The sequence below is a fragment of the Macrobrachium rosenbergii genome, chromosome 8 (assembly GCF_040412425.1).
Source record: "Macrobrachium rosenbergii isolate ZJJX-2024 chromosome 8, ASM4041242v1, whole genome shotgun sequence".
Classification (NCBI taxonomy): Eukaryota; Metazoa; Arthropoda; class Malacostraca; order Decapoda; family Palaemonidae; genus Macrobrachium; species Macrobrachium rosenbergii.
In genome coordinates this window covers 7,479,523-7,501,567 of record NC_089748.1, presented here as the reverse complement: position 1 = coordinate 7,501,567, position 22,045 = coordinate 7,479,523, and the positions used below count along the sequence as shown (strand labels likewise).

The 22,045-nt window shown below is 40.3% G+C and overlaps 1 protein-coding gene across 1 annotated transcript in view; it reads right to left on the bottom strand.

Annotated features, from left to right (window-relative positions):
* LOC136841045 (molybdenum cofactor sulfurase-like) overlaps positions 1-22,045 on the bottom strand; it is a 258,205-nt gene that overhangs the window by 185,356 nt on the left and 50,804 nt on the right. The window contains 2 exon segments of the mRNA XM_067108100.1: positions 995-1,111; positions 4,464-4,663. Of these exon segments, the coding sequence (XP_066964201.1) occupies positions 995-1,111; positions 4,464-4,663 (317 nt within the window).

Sequence of the window (22,045 nt, the reverse complement as noted above, 5' to 3'; positions counted from 1 at the left end):
TGACTGCTCATAAAAAAGCATACATCAGGACAAACAGTAAAGGATCACTGATGTGTATCAATGTTGGTGAAGAATGAATAAAAGCCAAATTGTTACTTAAGATTTTACTTTCAGTACAGCTAAGCCTCCACATACATGTCATTAGCATAGACAAGGCATTTAAAATTCTCATAATAAATGGTACTTGTAATTACACACTGTATACAGTCACCACCCTACTTACGAACATTTATGTTACAAACACTCATAGATACGAACAGAGTCACAAGCTAAAATTGTTTGAGCACTCCCCTTTGCCACCTGTAAGTTCAAATTTTGCTTTGTGTGCCTATTCTGCTAGTAAGAATTTTTACGGAGTACAGAAGAATGAGGAAGAAGAAGAACCAGTTCCTTCAAACCCTTCCATGATTATCGCAAGTATTCTCATGATATACAACCATGTATTCTTCTTACAATCACGAGAATACACGTTCATACTTGTAAAATATTCCTACTTATTTCTATCTACCCGATTCAACTCGTTTTTTGATGAATTTCCATTTTCTATATTCCCTCTCCCCATAGGAAATGTTTAGTACAGTATGGACTTTTGTCAATGAATAGTGTTGTGCACTGTTTACTTTGTACACTTCTAATGTCAGACACTGCTCCTGCAAAATTCTCTCGAAGTCATAACTTTCAGAGCATGGAAAAGATACAACATTTTTAATATTGCATGAATTAAAATTTTATTTTCTTCTTTCTACCTTTCTAATATTCAAAGCAATTTTTTTTATAATACTGCATGATTTAAAAATACAGTGAAAATAATATAATCTATGAGCCCCAAGTTAACTCAGGAACATAATCATCAACAAACATTATGCACTACATTTTAAAAACCAACTTATGAACAATTTCAAGATATGAACGATTGTCAGGAACATAACTCGTTTGTAAGTCGGGTAGTGACTACTGCATTGAAGATTACTAGTCTAAATCCCACACCACATACCTGAAATTGACGTTTCAACTTGTCCTCTGAAATCTCCAGATAAGTTTGACAGGCACCTGGATTGCATAAACATCCTGTCCGCAAATGAATATTATACAATGATGCCATCTTTTCCACCTGTTATGAACAACGAGGTATACCCTATTAAAATAATGGTTCCCATAAATTATATTTTGAGAAATTTTAACGAGGCCAATAAAACATTTCTCATATTCTATTGGTAAAATTGAAGCATAGCAAAGTTTAAGAAGTTGAACAGCTAGGGTGGAAGAGACCAAAGTGAATTGATCAAAATTGCAGAAGTCAGAAAGCATGCAGCTGGGTAACAAAGGGACTACCCAGAACTGTTAGTACCACTACATTCTGCCAGGCAGGGCAAGCTGTTGACATTAACCATCTACAGGTTTTGAAATGTTAACCATGAATCTTATTTGTATAGTGATATTTTTGAAGAAATGGAAAATTTAAGTGCATTTCCCTCAGTATAAAATACAATATTCAAGTACAGGTCGACCATCACTAATCTGGCATAACTGGGACCTGCAGGGTCCCAGACCAGTGATTTTGCCAGTTTACAGAGTAGTTAGGTTAGAATACACTTAATCCAATAGTTAACAACTTCATCCTACCTTTAAAATACCCTGTAAATCAATACAAGTTGTTAATAAGGAAAAAAGAAACATGAGATGAAAATCAAGTGAAATTTTAATGAAGGACAGGCATTATAAATGGTACAGGTTGACTTCCACAAGAAAGTTCATCACTGCCACTTCCAAAGAGAAGAGCTGGAATTTGCAACTAATCACATTTCCACATCCTCAGGTGAAGGACTGTCAGGATTCCCATCTTATTCATCTTGGATTTTTTTAATAAATATTTTACGCTATTCTCATTTATATTTTTATTTGTATTTTCTCATTTTTTTTTTTTACCACCCGAAAGATAAACAATTGTGTGCATACAGTACATATGTGTGCACACACTCATTTGCTGGCGTCCGTGAACTCGCTACAGCTTGTTTTACTTTGTGTCGTTGCACCTATGTTTTTAAATTTATATTTTACACTATTCTCATTTACATTTTTGCTGTATTTTCCCATTTTTTATTTTTACAACCAAAAGATAAATGGAATCATGCATGTAGGGTACGTACATACGCACAAACTCATTCATTGGCATCAGTTCTCTTGCTACACTTTTGGTTTGCATTGTTATGCTTACGACTTTTTTGAATTTATATTCTACACCATTCTTGTTTATATCTTTACCGTATTTTCTCATTTCTTTTTTATTTTTACAACCTAAAAGATAAACACAATTGTGTGTGTAGGGTACACACAAATGCACAATCTCATTTGCTGGCGTCGGTTCTCTTGCTACAGCTTGTTTTAGTGCGTGTCATTACAGTATTTTTTTTATGTACATTTTAAGCTTTTCTAATTTATATGTTTGCTGTCGTTTTTCATTTCTTATTTTTTACAACCCAAAAGTTCATGCAATCGTTTGTGTAGAGTACATACGCAAGTACACATTCATTCACTGGTGTCGGTAAACTTTCTACAGCTTGTTTTGTTTTGTGTAGTTACACTTATGATTTTCTTATTAATATTTTATGCTTTTCTCATTTAATCTTTACTGCATTTCTCATTTTTTAACAGCCAACAGATAAATGCAATCTTGTGCACCAGGTATGTACATACGTACACAAGTAGCGTCAACAAACAGTAGCAGCAGATTGGTGTAGTGACCCGGGGAATTTGAAATTACGCTAGCCGAAATTAGAGCTGGATTAGAGGTGGAACTGGATTGGTGGTGGTCAACCTGTATTATTCGTGATAATAAGTAATCCCTCACATCCTAGTGCCTGACAGATATTGGAAATTTTGAAAATCAAGAAAAACACTGTATGGATGTAAAATGGCAATTTCATACCTTTCTTTTCCATTTAGTCACTACACACTTGTGTATGCTTATACTGTACACAACATAAAATGCACTGCACAGTACTGTACACCAAATAAAAACCAAACTGTTTAGTATACTACTGTATATCAAATGCATTCAATAATTGACCATTGAAACTCTGTGTGTGTGTGTGTGTGTGTGTGTGTGTGTGTGTGTGTGTGTGTGTGTGTGTGTGTGTGTGTGTGTGTGTGTGTGTGTGTGTGTGTGAGAGAGAGAGAGAGAGAGAGAGAGAGAGAGAGAGAGAGAGAGAGAGAGAGAGAGAGAGAGAGAGAGAGCAATGCTGAAACTGCTTTTGTGGGCTGAACTTGAAAAGTCTTTTTTATAAAGAAAATAATCTAAACACAGAAAGAGAAAGGCAGAGTAAACACACAGTAAGTGTTCAAGAACACTTACTTAATATAAAAAAAAAATGCAAAATGTGCTTAAAAGCAGCATATTTTGTACTTGTGAGTCTTCATTCCATAACTGATGCAATTGGGAGCTTTATGTTTTCATTTGTTGAGGAATGGTTGTTTGTGTAAGGTGCACAATTTATTTAATCAGAATTTGATGTGGAATATAGTTTTTTAAAGATCATTTCACAGTATTTACTTTGAATACAGTTCAAGTTATGTATTTTAATTTTAACATGTTTTGCACGTTAAAATTAATTTTAAACTACAACCTGTTCCACAGTCCAGGTGAACATGCACTGCTTGTGGCTTGTATATTTTCGTGCATACAGTATGCAGTATATGTTTTTCTTCCTGTTATTTTTGTTAATACATACTTTTTTAACATACATCTTTGATATATCTTTACCAACAGGGCAAAAAAAGAATTTATCGGTTATTTCTCGTTGGATCGGCAGGCTGTCCATTTTCACCAATACATTTCTAGCTTCTTCAAGTAACCATCCAGTTTTCCAGTCCCAATTCGCTTTGCCCACAAAGTTGTGGGGAGGTAAGTATTGAAATAACCAATTTTATTATTCCTGATAAGGAATCTTCAGAGCTAGTACTACCTCTACTGAAATTCCTTCATCAGAGCAAATGGAATTGTTGGGGCCATGCCAGCTGAGGTGACCATTATCAAGAGAATATTTCAAAATGAAAAATATATACAGTATGAATATCCTTCATCCAAATACTGGATATATACAGTACATGTATGGTATTTTCAGTAATATTTTCTGGCAAATGCCTTGGTGCATAGAAAGGAAATACTGTAGTTTCATTTAAGAATATGGCAATGACAACAAGAATTTTGCTTATAACACGGGGACCACTAAGAATTGGCCATTATTTCCTTTACACGTGTCCATTTTATGCTGAGGGTGATATTTTAGCAAGTTTGTAATCATTAGGCTCGTTCCATAGAAATATAAGCTCTCTACAAATTCTATAACAATAATAATAATAATAATAATAACAATAATAATAATAATGATAATAATAATAATAATAATATAACAAACAAACAACTTAGTCCCTTCCCTGCAAAAATACCTGAATAATATACTAACCTGTGCATATCCAACATAAGAGCCATTTGATCTGAGCAGATTGAAATTGATAATTGATCCATGGGTATCAACAGTCCATGACTCATCTTGCAAGTAGAACTCTGCAACTGGTTCTCCATTAGCATGTCTATAGCTACGTAAACAGTGGTGAGTGTAACGAGATAAGTTGAACACATGATGCATGATGTTCTCCATCCCACCTGTTTGTAAAATTAGACTAATTACATCTTAAAATGTTAAAATTGGGACTTTCAGTTACAGAAAGCAGTGTGTATTTAGATTATCATAAGGTAACTTACATGGAAAAACACTTCACTAAGGCTGCAGTAACTGAAAGTAAAAACTTTGAATTCTTGAGCGAATCGCAAAAAAAAAAAAAAAATCAGGTTGTTGAATTATGTGACACAAGCCATTCATCTACTAATCCTGACTTACTTTCTAGAATCAGTACATACTTGGTAAGCACAGCTGGATTTGATAACACTATGAGTCATTTAAAATATATATACCTAAACAAATAAGGGAATTGCTGTGCACAAACTTGCAAGCTAGAAAGGAAAGGACGAGTTGGCAGTGGAAGGTATTTCTAAAATTTACATTAGATAGAATGAAATGATTCACCTGACGAAAATGAAATTATACAGCAACCTCTTTGTGTCAGGAAACAAATCTAATATCCTAATAGGCAAACAAAGATTATAGTAGGGGAGGGGTCACATTACTGTTCATTCACAAGGAATACTGCACTTTGAGAAGATTCATTTCCCAGGAAAATACCCGACATAACTGTCATATGATTTCAGTATTCAATCAAGAATATTAACCCCCACAAATAGCATTTTGTTCCTATTTCCTCATTATCTGTAGTTATTAAGATAAAACCACCAAATCTTTTCTAAACTGCCTTTCTTGAAGATAATTATAACCAAAACAGCCTATTCCCAAGACACCTATACATTTGTCAAAGAATGAATTCCACTTAGTTTACAACAGGCATTGGGGAAAGGTGTCATTGTTGGTTTAGAATTCCTACCATAAGGCACACCGGTAATATTCATGGTGTTCACTTGGGCCAAAGGCACCTGAGTCATTTCCCAAGTGGAATGAATAACAAAAAAGTGCTTCTTTCTACCACTGTCTAAGATACTCAGACACTATAGATATTCCTCAAGGATGCCTTCTACACTTAATTCAGATTTACTTGCACTAATCTGACAGCTTATCTGATGTGCCAAGCTGAATAGCAAGGCTGGTTTACTCTGTCTTTAACACAATCTTTCTTTTCAGTTAGTCTTCTTAATCAATACTTATATATTATAGTAATAGGATTCATATTTTCTTTTTATAGCTTATAAGACTCAAAAGCATGTAAGATTTCCCCTACTTTCTACATGGAATATTAAAAAAGTATAATTATATTCAAGTACAGTACTTAAATAATTTATTCTCATATGCTTTTTTCATGGCAAAGAACTTCCTTTATACAGCTTTTCCTTAAAAGTTCATTTACCTCTACTGCCAAATAAAAATTTCATTTCATCAAAGTTTAGTGCTACTCCATAAACATTCAGAGGTTATTTTCTTTATCCTCAATGAATGAATTTTTGTGAATTGTCTGGAGTTTTAGTATCAGAGGTCACTGATGCTGAAGACAATAATATTGATTAAATAACTGAAACTTGAAATAAAACTTTGATGAATGAAACAATTAAAAAATAAATATTAAAAATTACGTTTTTCTTTCAAAAGTTTAAAGACCAGCTCCTGCTATAAACTTAAAAATCCACTAGTGTATGTAATATACTCTTCAAGAATCTTGGCAAAGGTGTATAGGCCACAAAAATACCCAAAATGGAGTCAGCACAGGGCAGTATCCAATTTTCAGGACATATTTTTATGCTTCCAAGAGGATACTGCACTTCCTATCCCTTGCATCTTATTTTCATCTAAAGAGTCACAATGTTGCTGTTACAAATAAGTTACCTTATAATATTTGGCATGAAGTCATTACATAAAAAGTGTCAGCCTCCTTGGATGTAATTTTTCTGCAGTTTGCTATTCTGTCTGCCTCCTAGAACATCTGTATGTGCTGGAACTAAGCAAAACTGAACCTCTGTATTTGCACTCTAAAATTTCTAAAGCCAATGGACTAGTCAAATTAGAAGTTTCTAAATCTCACAATTCATTCTTTGCATTATTAAAAACAAAATTACCCTTCTCCATTAGTGAACTTTTATCAGTGACAGCCAGAATGCCATACAGTTCTGCTGTGTACATTAACCATGCAAGAAGAAGTTCATCCCTATAATTTAGTGTTACCATGCATTCTAAATCCAATAACAATATTTAATTTGGAGCCATCAATAAATATCAACTAGAACCCCCAATGGTGTTGTACATGTTAACCATTTCGTTTATGACTCTTATAAACATTTACGTCTGTGGGCAGTGGTAGTGACTCAAGTGGTAAGCATAAAAATGTTTATACCTTTATTTGTTCAAAGATGCATATTTCCGACAATTTTCAAGGTACAGTAGACCGCTCAACTTTGTTTCATTCTCCGACAATTTTCAAGGTACAGTAGACCGCTCAACTTTGTTTCATTCTCCGACAATTTTCAAGGTACAGTAGACCGCTCAACTTTGTTTCATTCTGCAGCTGGTCACTTATTCTATACAATGGCATAAAAATCCATGAGAATTATGTACATGAAATAATTAGAAATTACGAGAAACAAGAAAATTTTGCACTTTCCCCAAAATAAATTTACCAAAAATTTTTCTGAGCTCGCCCGTGTCACCTGTGAAATTCCATACTAACACGAATTTCTAGGTATAAATATTGCTAAGTATACCAGAGAAAAAGCTTTCAGGAATGCTGAGTTACTACCCCCAGATCGATCGTCTTCTATATGGAAGACGTCGGTATTACTAAGGGTGAGTGAAAGAATCACAACCACAGAGCTACACTCGAAAGACATTCCCATGTCAAAACCCCGAAAGAGCGGAGGGCCGCACCAGCCCACACTCACCCGCCCGCCACGCTGCGACTCCAGCGCCACCTGACACTCATTCCATTTCTAGCACATGATCATCACACTTTTTTGTTTTGCTTTGTGCTTGTTTGGCCATATTTGCCTTGTTTTCAAGCATGTCGTCGAGCAGCTTTACTGTCACCAAGTTAAGTACCATCTTATTGTGGGGTTTTTATGATAAGTTTGGCTGTTTCGCCCGTATTTTCATATTATACGAGTTGTTGTTATGACGCCGTGGCATCCCCAGTCAGCCATGTCGACATGTAGATTCGCCCATCCAGCTTGTTCTGTTTGGGCTTCTCCTCGTCGTTTACATTTACTTATCGTTATTCCCCTAGGATTCATCCTGGTGGCGTTTCCTAGGCGGGTTGTTTCAGTGTTTCTCTACGTTAATTTGTCGAACTGCATATTGGGGTTCCTTCATTAGGCTTCCCGTCATTTTCCCGCTTAGGTTTCTCCACAGGGTGTTTTCCCATTGACAGTTTTAGCTATGTTTATTATTATATTGTGATGTGCTGGTGCTTTTAATCAGTTATTTTATTGTTTTGATTATATATTACGGGGGAGCGTCAGGTACAGTTTTATTGTTTACTCCCTGTCGCTCCTCTTGGTTAGGCTATGCGCCTTGCACAAGCACATATCTATATATATATATATATTATTCTTAGTGATGGTGATTTATTTTTATCTGGTTACTTTAGTTGTGTGGGGTCCCCTAGCCTGCCTATGTTACGTTAGGCTTGTATTTTGCTTCCTTTGGCCTCCCGCTCTCCCCTTCACCCTGAGTTAGGTTAGGTGTGAGGATAGGATCAGCAGGTAGAGAGAATTTCTGTTGTTGTTCCTTCCACTGGCCGTTGTTTGGGTGGTAGAGTGAGACCCATTGTCCTCCCCCTTCTTTACAGAGGGTAGAGGCCCTTTTTATGTGGGTGTGTCTCTCTGTGATGTTATAGCATCCCCCTTCCGTTCGGCTTTGGTTGGTTTTCAGCACGGGATTTCTCTCCCGTTGTTTCTCTTTCCTCCCTTCCCTTATTCCCCTCCTGTTAGCCCAGGCTATGCCTAGGTGCGGGTGTTGGCCTAGGGCTACACCTAGGTAGCAGAACTAGAGCGCCATGTTGAGGCCTTAGGTTGCTTTCCTTTCCTTCCCTTATTCGGAGTAGGCTATGATCTTCCACTGCCGGTCAATTAATTAATTTTTGGCGTGGTGTGTGTTTGCAGTCGAGCGGGTGAAGAATTCTTCCCCAGTCTCCTGTTTTCACTTGGTCTGGCCTACTCTCTTCCTGCCCTCCAACCCTTCCCTTTCCGCCCCACCTACCCTAGGTCAAGCTTTGTCATCTTCTCGCATGCGGGTGACGTCAGCTGGCGTTCACTCCGAAGTTGGGCTTCCCTGGTGGAGGGATTCGCTCCCTCCCAGGGCCAGTCCCCGATGGCTTTTTGCTTGGCTCAGTGTTTTGTTATCCTGCTCTCCTAGGATCAAGCAGGTTTCGAACATTCTTTGGGTTATCTGTTCTCGCCTCTTTTCTGCGTTCGCTTGGCGTTCGAGATACTTTAGTTGGGTTGACTGGCGCTTACTCCGGCCCTCGTGGTCTTGTGATGTTTGATAGCCTCGCCCTTCTACTGTTCTCTAGCGGTGGAGTTCTGGGATCTCCGGAGAGGGTGGTTCCGGACTCCGGAGTGTGGAAAATTTTTATTTTGTTAACCAGTTACATTACCATCCTCTGTATTTTATATATGTATATATAATTATTTTGTTCCCGGCAGTTCACTCCGCCGTTGGACATAATGTTATCGAAGTCCGGTGTTCCTACCCTTGGGTCCTGCTGTTTTATTCCCAGCATCCCTTGTGGTAAGGCCCCATTGACTCAGCTCCATCGTTCCGCCGGAGTATTCCGGTGGTCGGAGAGCTTCTTGCTTACCACTATTTTTAAGTTACTTGTTTGGGTAGGCCCGTCTCTGACGGGGGTTTTTCTTTCCGCCGGAGTACTCCGGTAGCATGGTTTGAAAATACCTGTGCCTGCTTAGTTTAAGTTTCTTAGAGTGGTAGGTTCACGTACTTTTTACACTTACAGACTGTTCGTTGTGAGGAGCCAGGATGCACCGCCACCCTCCATCAACCTTACGGGCATGTGGTGTGCCGGACCCACGCTGGCTGTGCGGTCCGGCTTGATGACCTCATCGCCTGGCATCCTGACGGTTGTGAGGTTTGCTTCGCTCTGTGCGGAAGCGTCCAGGACGAGTCGGTAAGCTATTGGCTTTCGTTCTTCACGTTTGTTTCAGTCTGATATGTGGTTATATTGTATGTCATGGCTTTTTTATGTTTCAATATATTAGCCCTGACTCCCTGCTCTCTTCCAGGCTGACGAGTCCTCCAAGAAGGAGGCCCTAGAGTCTCTCCGCGCCTGGGTGGCTGGGTTTGGAAGGAACGTGCCGTCGGGGAAGCCTTACGTCCTCGACGGGAGGTTGAGGGACTTGCTTTACCCCGGCGCCCGGCTCACTGCGGCCGTACCTGCGGATCTGGCCACGCCCATCATCGACCAGATCCGGGCTGCGACCCAGCCAGCTCAAGAGGACCCCCTGTACACGGAGGTTTCGGAGGACGTCGCCGCCTTAGACTTAGACCTGGAGCCGATGAACACGGAGCCGGACCAGGGGGTAGGTAGAGAGGTAAGTGAGGCAGCGGGGGCGGGCGCCCTTTTTGATTCCCCATCATCCTCAGTATCCTCTTTTTCAGGTTTTGGGAAGTCTTCTCTTGAGGGACAGGGCTCCATCTGCTGTCCCCAAGTTGAAATTGAAGACATCGTGGAAGGCGAAGGGCTATAAGTCCTCGTCTTCTCGTAAGGCATCTCCCTTCCCCCCGTCGAAGGCCAAGGTTGTGGAACCTGTGGCCTCCGGGAGCAAACCGAGCACCTCGGGCAAAGGAGCGAGTAAGAGGGCGCCCAAACCCAGCCCTCCTCGCCAGCCTGCCTTTGACCCTGAGGCGTTTGCAGGGATGTTGCTAGAACACATCTCTTCGGAGGTGGAGGCGAAGCTTTCCCAGATTACGGAAAGACTTCATAATCAGGAGACTCTGCTGGCGGATATGGCTCGCTCCGGCGGAGCCGCTCTGCAGTACGAGATCCCTGATACTGCTGACCTCCCTCTTTGATGTAGGGAACCCGTGGCGTTTTTGCTCTTCGTGCTGTCAGTCACGAAGACACCCTGACCATCGAGGGTCTGGGCACCAGGCGTCTGGAGGAATTGGAGTTCTTCCTCCTGATCTCTTGCCCCCTACCCAGGCTTCCTTAGGCTGACGGAGGAAGCCTGGATACGCTCAGACAAGGTCCCTAAGAGACGGTGATCTTCCCTAGGGACCAAGCGCAATCTGCTCTGTTGCGCACTCCACGGAGTGGCAGGCAGAAAACACTAAATTGACTCCCTTCAAGGGCAACTTCACACCATGTTTTCTTTGGGTGATAAGTTGCCCACCCCTGCCTGAACAAAGTGGCTTTGGCAACGGCTCAGGCTTGCTTTGACGGCAAACCCTTGCCTCAGCTGAGGGAGACGGACTCCACATCTCTGGTATTCCCGGGAGGTGAGGAGTTCTGGAAGGATGCCCCGTCCACATTTACAGTGGGTAAATTGGACGCTGACTGCGCGTCCTCTCAATTCAGTGAGCAGCTTCCTAAGCTTCCGGAAGCTCTCCTGAAGGCGGAGTTTGAGGCACGGTGTAGGTTAAGCCGGTCTTTAAACTCCCTGTGCTTAACAGAAGCGACCGCCGTCTCCTGTGCAGAGGAGCCTCTGTTTCAGGTTCTGGCTAAATCCCTGTTGGCAGGGTTTCAGTCGGACCTGTATGACTTTATGGTGGCAAAGTTAGAGTGCCGCAAATTCATCTTCGCGGATGCCACCATTCGTCATGAGCCTAACAAGCTCATGAAGAGTTCCATCTGGGGGGTTAATCTCTTCCCGGGACGAAGTCTCCAGCGTCCTGAGCGAGGCTACCAGGGCCAACCAAAGCCTACGCTCCCGTTGGGGTATCTCCGCCTTCAAGCGGAAGACCCCCGAATCTGGCAGCTCCCAGAGTAAGTCTGGCAAGCGTTTTAGGCGGCACAGGAGGCCTCAACACCAGACGGTGGTTCAGGCTGTCCCAGTCTCGGCGGTGGGCCAACCCTCCACCTCCAAGGCTCAACCCCAACAGTACGTGCTGGTTCAACCAGCCCAATCCCTTGCTGCACCATCGTACGTCTCCTCTCCGGCGTACAATCCTACCTATGAGGGCCGTGGGGTCTTTCACGGCCTTAATAGGAGCGCAAGGGGGGGTAGAGGTCGAGCCCCATACAGAGGCAAAGCTGGATCTGCCTCCCGGGGAAAATCAGGCCGTGGTAGAGGAAACAAACCCGCTTCCTCCCACTGAGACCAGTCAGGTAGGTGGTCGCCTTTACTGGTTCAGAGACCAGTGGTCCTTCAGTCCTTGGGCACACAGCATTGTGTCCAAGGGTCTGGGTTGGAGCTGGATCAAGGATCCCCCTCCCCTGACCAGATTTTACCAACCCCCCTCCAAAGCCCTACAGGACTTTGTGACGGAGCTTCTCAACAAGAGAGCAATAAAGAAAGTAAGGCACCTCAAATTTCAAGGCAGGTTGTTCACTATTCCAAAGAAAGATTCCGATCAGCAAAGAGTGATTCTAGATCTGTCGCGTCTAAATCGCTACATAAGATGCGACAAGTTTCGCATGCTTACGGTGGCTCAAGTACGGACTCTACTGCCGTGTGGAGCCGTCATCACCTCTATCGATCTTTCAGACGCTTACTATCACGCCCCGGTTGCCGGAACTTCTCTCCTTCCTGGGTTTCAGACTCGGGAAACAAGCCTACTCCTTCAGGGTCATGCCTTTCGGACTCAATATAGCCCCCAGGATTTTTACGAAACTGGCGGAAACAGTCGTTCAGCAGCTACGGTCCCGGGGGATCTCCCTGGCGGCTTACCTGGATGATTGGATAATCTGGGCTCCAACAGTACAAGAGTGCCGGAAGGCTACAGCCATAGTGATCAAGTTCCTGGAGTCGTTAGGCTTTCGGTTGAACAGGGAGAAGTTCCGCCTGACTCCGGAGTCCCAGTTTCAGTGGTTGGGTCTCCAGTGGGACCTGTCCTCGTACAGGCTATCCCTCCCGCCGTCCAAGCGGAAGGAGATAGCCGCCGCTACCAGGAAATTTTTGAAGGACAAAGCAGCATCCCGCCAGTCTCAAGAGAGAATTCTCGGCTCCCTTCAGTTCGCCTCAGTGACGGACCTGCTCTTAAAAGCGAAAGCGAAGCTAAAAGATATAAACAGAGTGTGGTGGAGACGAGCCAATGTCAGGCTCAGAGACAGAGTCTCTTCAATCCCGCGAATCTTGAAGACACGGCTGACCATGGTCCACAGCCAGTGGCCTGTCGAAGTCGGTCCCACTCCAATTTCCCCCTCCGGCTTTGGTAATCCACACAGACGCTTCATTAAGCGGCTGGGGAGGGTACTCACCAAACCAAAAAGTTCAAGGGACATGGTCTACAATGTTTCAACAGTTTCATATAAACACCTTGGAAGCTATGGCAGTGTTTCTAACTCTCAAGAAACTCCGCCCCCGCCAGATTCACATCAGGCTGGTGTTGGACAGCGCCGTGGTGGTTCATTGCATCAACAGGGGCGGCTCCAAATCAGGTCGCGTAAACCAGGTGATGGTAGCTATCTTCTCCTGGCGAACAAGCACGGCTGGCATCTGTCAGCCACCCACCTAGCGGGGTGCGGAACGTGGTGGCGGACTCCTGTCCAGGACTACTCTGTTGGAGACGGAGTGGTCTCTGGACGGGGAATCGTTCAATTGGATTTGCCGCCGGGTTCCGGGACTCCAAGTGGATCTGTTCGCTACGGAGAGCAATCACAAGCTTCCCTGTTATGTGGCTCCCAACCTGGACCCCCAGGCCTTTGCCACGGATGCGATGACCATAGACTGGAACAATTGGGAGAGGATCTACTTGTTTCCCCCAATAAACATGTTGTTGAAAGTACTGCACAAACTCAGGTCATTCAAGGGCCAACTAGCTCTGGTAGCTCCCTATTGGCTGAAGAGCAACTGGTTCCTCTGCTCCAGGAGCTCAAGTTGCGGTGTCATCAGATACCCAAACCCAGACTGACCCAAGTAGTACAAACCAAGACTGTGTCAGCTTCCTTAAGAATTCAGAATGCCCTGGTTTTATGGACTTTATAAAGTTTGCTGCAAAAGGGAGCAAACATTGACCCCGTCAACACTCTGTTTCTAGAATCTGATAAGAGGATTCTACTCTCAGACAGTATGATTCAGCAGTCAAAAATTAGCATCCTTTTTGAAGGCATCTGAAGCTCAAACTATGACTACTAACCTAGTAGTTACTTTCTTTAGATCATTGTTTGAAAAAGGCCTTGCCCCGGCCACTATTACTACAGCTAAATCAGCCTTAAAGAAGGTATTTTTGTATGGTTTTAAAATTGACCTTACAGATTCATACTTCTCATCCATCCCTAGAGCATGCGCCAGTTTGAGGCCGGTAACACGCCCACATTCTGTTACCTGGTTCCTCAACGATGTTCTAAAATTAGCCTCTGATACTGATAACTCACAATGCTCTTATCTGGATCTGTTAAGGAAAACCTTGTTTCTGATTAGCTTGGCTTCAGGTGCCAGAATTTCAGAGCTATCGGCTCTCTGGAGAGGTGATGATCATGTTGATTTCCTCCCGTCCGGAGAAGTCCTCCTTTCCCTGATCATAGGTTCCTAGCTAAAAATGAAGACCCTCAGGACAGGTGGTCCCCTGGAAGGTGGTGCCTTCTTCTTCAGGACCAGTCCTTATGTCCAGTATATACCTTAAAGTCTTATCTACAAAGAACTCCACAGTGTAAGTCGGGTCCTCTTTTTATCAGGGAAAAGGGTGGAACTCTCGTTGAACGCTATAAGACAGCAAATTCTGTATTTTATTAAACAAGCCAACCCGGATTCAGTCCCTAAGGTTCATGATATCCGTGCGGTAGCTACCTCTACTAATTATTTTCATAATATGGATTTTGCTGAACTTATCAAGTATACGGGATGGAAATCACCTCTAGTGTTTAAACGCCACTATTTAAAATCACTCAAAGCCCTGAAATTTTCTACAGTGGCTGTGGGGAGTGTCATTCCCCCACCTTAATTATCCTTAATCCTTTTCCTTCCCCCCCGCCCGCCTGCCTCATTTATTTCTCTGCCTGCTTTTCTGGATCAATCATGCCTCACTGCCTTGCTCCTCATAATTGATGCTAGTATTGCCCTGGTTATTGTTTGTCTTGGTGATTGGATTTTGATATGCTGTGAATTTAGATTAACATAGAGGTACTGGAGCGGTTTTTATTTTGCTTCATGTACCTCAATTCCTGATTTTGTATATCTCTCATTGTTCTTAGATTTAAGTTTGTATTTACCTGTTTATACCATTATATTTTGGGTGTGTTTTATTCCACCCGTAATTATATTGTATATCTGTCATTGTGCATTACTCTTAGACTTAAGTTTACATATTCTTCATTGTGTCTTTATACTGTTGAGTGTGTTTTGTTCCACCCGTACTTACCTGTTATTAAATCTATTTTTCCTTGATGAGATATCATAATTAAATCTATTTTTTCATAGCGTGTGTTTTTGTTCAAATCACCTTTTGTAGCTTTGCAGTCTTGGCATGATTCTCTGTCACTATTTCACCGGGTGACACGGGGCCGAGCTCAGAAAAGGGATTTTGACAAAGGAAAAATCTATTTCTAAGGGAGGCCCCGTGTCACCCGGTGACCCTCCCAGAAGCTGCTTTCCCCCCCCTACTTGCACATGCCAAGCCTGGGGGTGGTGCTAGTCTGGAATGAGTGTAGGTGGCGCTGGAGTCGCCGCTTGGCGGGCGGGTGAGTGTGGAGCTGGTACGGCTCTCCGCTCTTTCCAGGGGGTTTTGACATGGGAATGTCTTTCGAGTGTAGCTCTGTGGTTGTGATTCTTTCACTCACCCTTGGTAATACCGACGTCTTCCATATAGAAGACGATCGATCTGGGGGTAGTAACTCCAGCATTCCTGAAAGCTTTTTTCTCTGGTATACTTAGCAATATTTATACAGTACCTAGAAATTCGTGTTAGTATGGAATTTCACCGGGTGACACTGGGCCGAGCTCAGAAATAGATTTTTCCTTTGTCAAAATCCCTTTTTTTTCAAATTGCGATAACGTCTTTGTTTTTTTGTCCATCGTACACCCAGGTAAATTACCTAGTTAATACAATGCAGAAAGCTGTAATTTTATGTAAAATAAGAAAAATGAATGACAAAGTAGCATTGCATTTTCTGTAAGAAAAGTGCCAGTCACCCACGTGATAAACGCAAATAATGTTTACAGTCGACCCCCACCTACTGGCGGTTCAAGATTCGTGGACTTTTCCGTGGAACTCATCACCAAATTATCCGCGAAACATTCAGTAACTCACGGATTTTTTTGTCAAGGAAATATTCAAAAATTACTATATTTTCACGTTATTTTCATGACTGAATAAGTTTTTTTATGATAAAAAATTATTTACTAATTTTGAAACAATATTAATGTAAACACAGCAAACTATCAATAAATTGTATTTTTTTCAATGCATATTAAATATTATGGTACTGTATACAGTAATTAACTTCCCAGTGTTTCCCCATGTACTATACAAAGAAAACAGGACTGTTTCAATACTGTATGAGAAAAAATGGATGTACAGTACTTGAAAATATGGGTAATTTGAATAGTTTTCATACTTAGCTGTAAGCCATATGTTTTTAAGGGTAATGTTGTAACATGACTTTGAAATGATATTGCTGTAAGCCATATGTTTTTAAGGGTAATGTTGTAACATGACTTTGAAATGATATTAAAGTGTTTTAGATGATAATTTAAGGTATATTCTGTGTCTGAACTGTTAAAATAAGCAGTTATGAATGTCTTTACATGGGGTCTGCTTTTTGAACTATTTAAATAGCCAGTTATAAGCATTTTTAGAGGGGAATGTCAAGTACTCACAGATTTTAGCTATTCGCAGGTGTTTGTGGTCCCTATCCCCCACGAATACCAGGGATTGACTGTATACCTTTTTTAGTTTAAAGATGTGTAAACAGCTTTCTAGGAAGACTGCTCAATTTTGTTTCATTTTGCAGCTGAATGACTGCTCTGTACAATGGCATAAGAATCCCCCCAAAATAACTCATATAGGTGCAATACTAAGTAGAAATTATGAGATACATGAAAATTTTGCACTTTCCCCCAAAAAAATTTGCAATAAATCATCGTTGTAAATCCATGATATACCCAGATAAATTACGTGGGTTTTGCAACGCAAAAGTTGTATTACACCAACAAATATACAAAAAAATGAATGACAAAGTAACAAAGTTTTCTGTAAAGTAAGTGGCATCCAGTCAAGTGTTCGTTCCTCTTTCTCTCAGAAAAAAGATAAATGATGTACTTATACAATAAAAATCTAAAACAATACAAAACATACATTTTACATATGCATAAAAAATATCTCTCTCTCTCTCTCGTTTGCGCGTGCTCGGTCGCACAGGCAGAAGAAAGATGAGCAATGTAATTATAAAATAAAAATCTAAAACTACGTAAAACAAATAAATATGGCTGTTACTTATGTGTAAAAAAATATTCTCTCTTTCTCTGTCTCTCAATCCCTTGCAGAAAAAACAGATAAATGAAGTAATTATAAAATAAAAATCTAAAACTATACAAAACAAATAAACATAAATGTTAAATTTATATAAAAAACCTTAGGAACACTTGCTGAAAATGACCCTTATCTTGTCTGCTGGTTTATGCAATCTTTTTTTTTTATATCTGTATGTCATCAACAAGCAAAGGACTTAAATTTGGATGACGTTTATATCTGTCATCAGTAAGTGAAAGGGTTAAAAGAAAAATACCAGTGAACTGCCAAATTGAGATCCATTAGTTTCCAGAGAGTAAAGGTATTCTAACAGGCAATACACCAAGTATGTGAAGATTCAAACTATTCAGCAACTGTTTCACTCTGAATCCACATTGTTATGGGGATTTAGAGTGATCTTCATGGTATCTGAGCAAGTTCTCGCTACATGCAAGGAAACTTGAAAACTTTTGTAACCTATACCAATATTTGATAATTGAAGGTTGGAAATACATATCCAGAGGTAGGTTTTCTGCATCTACCACCAGACTTGGAATGGGAGAGGGCTTGAAAGCCCCAGTGGCTAATCAAATGTCAGCATGGTGCACAGGATCTACAATTTTAAGTGGCCAGTAGTAGTTTAAAAATATACATCACACCAATTTAAAACCATACATCACATCAATATGTTTAAAAAAAAAAGTTTTGACGTAGGAAAAACCTATTTTTGGTAGTTGCTGTCAGAGCTCCATCCTCAAGGAGCTTTAAAAAGAAGCTGACAGGTGACAAAATGGCTTAAGCTCTAAAATCTAAATCCCAACAACTCAAAGGAGGAACATTTCTGGTCCCAGGTCAAGCCACAAGTTTCAAGCTGCATTCTTTATTCCAAATACTCCTTAGGTTTTGGTAACAAAGAACAAAAAACCAAACACAAACTTATGTTTTAGGATACAGATCTACAGTGACTTATCTTAGCATGCTGAGTTTGGTTGCAGTATTGTAACACCTTGCCCCAGCAATAGCTAGCATACCCACCTGACAGGAAGACCCCTGGTTTTCTGCTGTAGTGCCTATGGGGTTAGGACTAGCCATACCACCTACTGATACAGAGTGTAATCAAATTTGTTCGAGCTCATGGCAATAATGTTTTAAGAATACTGTCTCTGATGACCACCCTGTACATTCGGAGACTTCTTCTAAAGTGACATTTATGAAGAAGGCCAACGACGTACTTACTTTCCTAATATCATGTGACCTAGGAAAGGAGTGTGGATTTGCCTTTTTAATGAGGGACACTAAATTTGTTCTCAACCCTTGTAGAGAGGGTGGTTTGCTAGGGTGTAGGAAAATCAGACCCTCTGGGATGTTTGCTGTGACATCTAGGTAAGCCTTAAGTGCTTGGACCAGGCATAATTTCTTGTCTGCTAGATTGAGTTTTATTATCAAAACAGGTTTTCTTCTTAAAGGATTCTCATTCTTGGCCAGGAATGATGGGCCAGGAGACAATAATAACTGATGGTCACTTGTTTGCGTGATGTATCGTCTCAGTCTAAGAGAACCCAGTTCACTAGTATGAGCTCCTGATGCTAATGCAATCATGAAGATCACCTTTTGCAGCATGTGAGGTGTGGTTGTACTGGGTCTGCTGAACTGAGGGGTTGACAGAAGTCTAAGCACCTTATTCAAGGACCAAATAATTGGAAGCCTTTTGGGAGTAGGTCTTTGTAGTGCAAAGACCAGAGAGGGAAAGTGACAATTTCTATACTAGAGTTAATACTGAATCCATAAAGCACGGGTTCCGTTAATCCTGCCTTGCATGCCATGATTGTTGTAATAGCAAGGCGTCTATCTTCAAAAAGATAGTTAGAACTTTGTCTTCTTTTTTTCATTATCTTTAGTTTACCCTATTTTGTTATTTATTTTAGCATCCTCATTAGGGTTTTAAGTTTTCTTCCTCAACGTTATTTTGAGTTTCCATTCCTGTTTTGATCCTTGGCCTGTTTTTTTCTCAGAGTCCTGTTTTTGGTTTCCTTGGAGAATTTCGAGGTGTATTCAGAAGTCCCTGTGCCCTAGTAGAGCAGTCTAGTTCTGGCCTTCCTGTTGATAAGACATTTTGGATACAGCAAGTTCAGTCCTATATTCAGCAAATATTCACTTTACCCTCACAGTGATATCCAGTTGCAATGCTGCTGCCTCATCTTGTTGTAGCCTTGGGCCAGTATCTGCCTGGGGAACCTCGCTGTGAGTAGGTATAAGTCTTTTACTTAATTTTGGTGATGTTGGAGAGACGTGGACCTTTCGTGTGGAGGTCGAGCCTTTAGTCTGCAGGCTTTAAAGTACAGTATAGTGAGGAATACCTTCCTGCTTCTTGACTCACTTTTGGCCTTTGGAGTGTTGGGGGGACCCTTCCTGCCTTGCCTTACTCCGTTACGTCCCATTGGATCAACAGGCAGTTTCTCATATAAGGATCTTTATGGAGATTAAAACTTAGTGGCCACTTCGTATTTGTTAGGGCATCTTAGTTTTGTTAATTGTTAGGCTTCATTCTGGTCATTATTTTCTCCTTTTTTTTGGGACCTCCTTATTTTTCAAAATGTATGTTTATGGTTTTTTTAATTAATAGTGTGGGTGTTTTGCTCAAATTATTATTGTATTCATAGTTCATTGTGTGAATGTAATTCATATATTGATGAATTTGCAGTGGTTCCAACAATCATTTCTATCTTTATTGTGTTTGTAAATATATTAAAATATTTTTACTTTTGGTATTTGTATCCCTCTCTGTTAATGTACGCACACTGATTGTTATCTCACCTTCTGTGCCCTTAACCTTGGAGAACACCTGATGAAATTAATGGTTTTTCTGCATAGTCTGGTACATGTACAACAGCCCTTAGAGAAGGGTCCTGACTGTAGTACTGTATATGAGAAAATTCAAGTGTTTCCATAGAGATCTCAACTAGACTCTCAGCATGGATATAACCTAACCATATCTTCCATATGGACTGGTATTGTCAGATAGATGATGTCTGTAGTTTTTGCACTAAGCACCCAGCAATGTTGGGCAAGTAATTTTCATGGTTGACAATATTAAAAAAAATCCACACGTGAAGGTCTTGGCTCAGAAAGGAGGTTACATAGTCAACTTTCTCTCCTACTGTCTGGGACAGAACAGCGAATAGTAGTGAAATTGATCTCTTCGCCTGTTGTTGGAGTAATGGGAACCAATGCCTGTTTGGCAAATTTGGGTCTATTAACCCTTAAACGCCAAGCCTCTATTTACAAAAACGTCTCCCGTATGCCGGCGGCGTTCGGGAGGTAGCGCCGAAGCGGAAAAAGTTTTTTTTCAAAAATCACAGCACGCTTTAGTTTTTAAGATTAAGAGTTCATTTTTGGCTCCTTTTTTTGTCATTGCCAGAAGTTTAGTATGCAACCATTAGAAATGAAAAAAAATATCATTATCATATATAAATATTGAAATATATGACAGCGAAAAAAAAATTTTCATATATAATTTTATACAAATCGTGCTGTGAGCAAAACGGTTAAAGCTACAAATGATGCATGAATCCGTAATGCACGGACGTAAAAAAATGTTTTTTCAAAAATTCACCATAAATCGAAATATTGTGCTAGAGACTTCCCGTTTGTTGAAAACTGAAGCTAATTGATTGAATATTACTAGACTGTAAGTGTTTTAGCTTACAATTGCAGTTTTCGACCATTTCGGTCGAGTTAAAGTTGACCGGAGGTAGAAATTTTTTCTATTTATCGTAATTTATATGAAAATATTTCAAAACTAATAAAAGCTACAACCATGAGTTATTTTCTGGTGTATTCAACATGAAATTGCGCACATTTTCATATATAAAAGTTTATGTAACGACTAATATAAAACGGTGCAAACATTACAACAACGTGACGAAAGAATTTCTGAGATGTTCGGCAGAGTTACTGCGCTGACGTAAGGAAAATGTTTTTTTTCAAAAATTCACCATAAATCGAAATATTGTGCTAGAGACTTCCAATTTATTGCAAAATAAAGGTAAATGATTGAATATTACTAGAATGTAAGAGTTTTAGCTTACAATTGCGTTTTTCGACCATTTTGGTCGAGTTAAAGTTGACCGAACGTTGAAATTTTGGCAGATCGTGATTTATGTGAAAATATTTCAAGTGATAAAAACTACAACCATGAGTTATTTTTGGTTGTATTCTACATGAAATTGCGCACATTTGCATATACAAAAGTTTATGTAATGACTAATGTAAGCGATGCAAACATTACGACAACGTGATGAAAGAATTTCTGAGATGTTTGGCAGAGTTACCACGCAGCGCAGGTGTAAGGAAAAGTTTTTTTCAGAAATTCACCATAAATCGAAATATTGTGCTAGAGACTTCCAGTTTGTTGCAAAATGAAGGTACATGATTGAATATTACTAGAATGTAAGAGTTTTAGCTTATAATTGCATTTTTTTTTTTACCATTTCGGTCGAGTTAAAGTTGACCGAAGCTTGAAATATTGGCAGTTATCGTGATTTATATGAAAATATTTCAAAACTGATAAAAGCTACAACCATGAGTTATTTTCTGTTGTATTCTACATGAAATTGCGCACATTTCCATATATAAAACTTTATTTAACGACTAATATAAAACGGTGCAAACATTACGACGTGACAAAAGAATTTCTGGCGCGGACGTAAGGAAAAAGTTTTTTTCAAAAATTCATCATAAATTGAAATATTGTGCTAGAGACTTCCAATTTGTTGCAAAATGAAGGTAAATGATTGAATATTACTAGGATGTAAAAGTTTTAGCTTACAATTGCGGTTTTTGACCATTTCGGTCGAGTCAAAGTTGACCAA